Raw genomic sequence first — 2,582 nt, forward strand, 5'->3', positions numbered from 1 at the left:
AATTGATCAAATCGTGCTAAACTTTCAACAAAGGTGAGAAGTGTGATTTTAGCCGCTATCGACATGTGTGTGAAATTAAAGGACGGTGCAGGATGATGAATGGACCTGGCGAGGCATTGATCAAGTGATGTTTGTCTGTTTGCGCTCGGTGGTAGCCGCGAAACGGACGTTGCAACGCCTGCCCTGGCGTCATGTGCTCGATCACCGGGGATCACTTGTGGCCTGCTTACATTGCGTACTTGCGCTGAGCCGCGCAGATGGATCTGCTCGACAGCTCAATCATACTAACATTCTAGAGTTTGGCGCAAACTGTAAATCACGAGGGTGAAATAATACGAGTAGATCGTTCGTGAAATTACAGCTCGTTTGAACCGCGCCGGGGGAGGAGTGATTTCTGTACACATTCCTGTGAAATTCCAACTGTTTTCGCGGCAGAAAAGGTAGAACTCGAGTGTATTGGATGTGAATCATAGTATCACTTCGTGCATTGCTTGCGGCCAACACCTGCAGATCATTCGTGACGCCACAACACCGAACACGCCAAAGCGGGAGGTGCGTTTCACCAGGACAAGCGCACGTCAGCTCCAAGGTTACAAACAAACCTCACCTAGAAACCCGCCCAGATTCATTGAATCAAGCCTGCATAAAGACCCTTTTTAACCCCCTCGTCACCCGCATACTCAAGGCCACAACGCACTCGATCGGCAGTCGCCACCGTACACGTGAGATCGAGAACTTGATCATCGACCGCGACATCGCCATGGGCGGCCTCTCCATGGACCAGGCCTTCGTGCAGGCGCCCGAGCATCGCACCAAGGCGAACCTCGCCGACGCGGACGGCATCCCGGTCATCGACCTCTCCCCTCTCGCGGCCGGCGACAAGGCCGGCGTGGACGCCCTCGCCGCCGAGGTGGGCAGGGCGAGCCAGGACTGGGGGTTCTTCGTGGTGGTGCGCCACGGCGTGCTGGCGGAGACGGTGGCGCGGGCGCTGGAGGCGCAGAGGGCCTTCTTCGCGCTGCCGGCGGACCGGAAGGCGGCCGTGCGGAGGGACGAGGCGGCACCGCTGGGGTACTACGAGTCGGAGCACACCAAGAACGTCAGGGACTGGAAGGAGGTGTTCGACCTCGTCCCCCGCGAGCCGCCGCCGCCTGCCGCGGTTGCCGACGGCGAGCTCGTGTTCGAGAACAAGTGGCCCGAGGACCTGCCGCGGTTCAGGTACGGTCATGGACTCAATCGATTCTGCAACCACGAGAGAAATGGTCCATATGATTCAGAATTTCGGATGTTAATCTCGATGCAAATTGATGTGTGCATGCAGAGAGGCGCTCGAGGAGTACGCGGAAGCGATGGAGGAGCTGGCGTTCAAGCTGCTGGAGCTGATCGCCCGGAGCCTGGGCCTGCGACCGGACCGCCTGCGCGGCTTCTTCAAGGACCAGACCACCTTCATCCGGCTGAACCACTATCCGCCCTGCCCGAGCCCCGACCTCGCCCTCGGCGTCGGCCGCCACAAGGACGCCGGCGCGCTCACCATCCTCTACCAGGACGACGTCGGCGGGCTGGACGTCCGGCGCCGGTCCGACGGCGAGTGGGTGCGCGTCAGGCCCGTCCCGGACTCGTACGTCATCAACGTCGGCGACATCATCCAGGTGTGGAGCAACGACAGGTACGAGAGCGCGGAGCACAGGGTGTCGGTGAACTCGCAGAAGGAGAGGTTCTCCATGCCCTACTTCTTCAACCCCGGGAGCGACGCCATGGTCGAGCCGCTGGAGGAGATGGTGAGCGACGAGAGGCCGGCCAGGTACGACGCCTACAACTGGGGCAACTTCTTCAGCACCAGGAAGAACAGCAACTTCAGGAAGCTCGACGTCGAAAACGTCCAGATCGCACACTTCAGAAAGGACCGATCTTGAATGAAGGATCCATCGTGAATTCATGATCCTACCGCTCTCCTCGGTGATCCTAATGCTACAAGCATCTCCCCGTTTGTAGTAATATAAATAAGTAATTGTGTCGGTTCAAAAAATAAATAAGTAATTGTCGGTATTAATAATTACTTTCTCCGTCCCATAATATAAAAGCGTTTTTGACACTAGTATAATACCAAAAACGCTCTTATATTATGGGACAGAGGGAGTACTTCCCCTGTTTCAAAATAAGTGATGATGTGGTTTTAATTCAAATTTGAACGGAGGCAACTAAAAAGGATATTTTAGGACCGAGGGAGTACTGGATATATATGTGTGTGTATTTCAATGTGATTTGGCGCATTTGAGCAGATCATTATTACTGCATTTGTAAGTGTTAATATCACCGTGATTCACGGGCACAAATTGACAGTTGCATCTCTACCTAGAAATGCAAAATGCTATACTTGAGATAAAAACCCATCAAAAAATTACTACTCCAAAAAAATGTCCATTCTCAAAAGTTAGACCACTTCAAGCCCTTGCTCTAAATTTGATAAGCTACTCTTCAAATTTAAGCAGGAGGCAGGCGTTCCCTGCTCTCCCCGACCACTGTCTCGATGCATGTGCATCCCTGCCAAGCTCCGGCGAGATTCCGGTGACATTTTTTCCTCCACT

At 54.3% G+C, this 2,582-nt stretch overlaps 1 protein-coding gene across 1 annotated transcript; it reads left to right on the forward strand.

Annotated features, from left to right (window-relative positions):
* Positions 1-669: 669 nt before the first annotated feature.
* LOC119286620 (probable 2-oxoglutarate-dependent dioxygenase At5g05600) lies at positions 670-2,291 on the forward strand. Its single transcript, XM_037566022.1, has 2 exons — positions 670-1,215; positions 1,319-2,291. The coding sequence occupies exons 1-2, from the start codon at positions 761-763 to the stop codon at positions 1,908-1,910; spliced, it is 1,047 nt and encodes a 348-aa protein (XP_037421919.1). The 5' UTR covers positions 670-760; the 3' UTR covers positions 1,911-2,291.
* The last annotated feature ends 291 nt before the right edge of the window (positions 2,292-2,582 follow it).

The sequence above is a fragment of the Triticum dicoccoides genome, chromosome 4A (genome assembly GCF_002162155.2).
Source record: "Triticum dicoccoides isolate Atlit2015 ecotype Zavitan chromosome 4A, WEW_v2.0, whole genome shotgun sequence".
Classification (NCBI taxonomy): domain Eukaryota; kingdom Viridiplantae; phylum Streptophyta; class Magnoliopsida; order Poales; family Poaceae; genus Triticum; species Triticum dicoccoides.

Coding starts and splice junctions, on each gene's coding strand:
- LOC119286620 (XM_037566022.1), top strand. CDS start 761: ATGGGCGGCCTCTCCATGGACCAGGCCTTCGTGCAGGCGCCCGAGCAT. Junction 1,216..1,318: donor GAGGACCTGCCGCGGTTCAG/GTACGGTCATGG, acceptor GTGTGCATGCAG/AGAGGCGCTCGAGGAGTACG.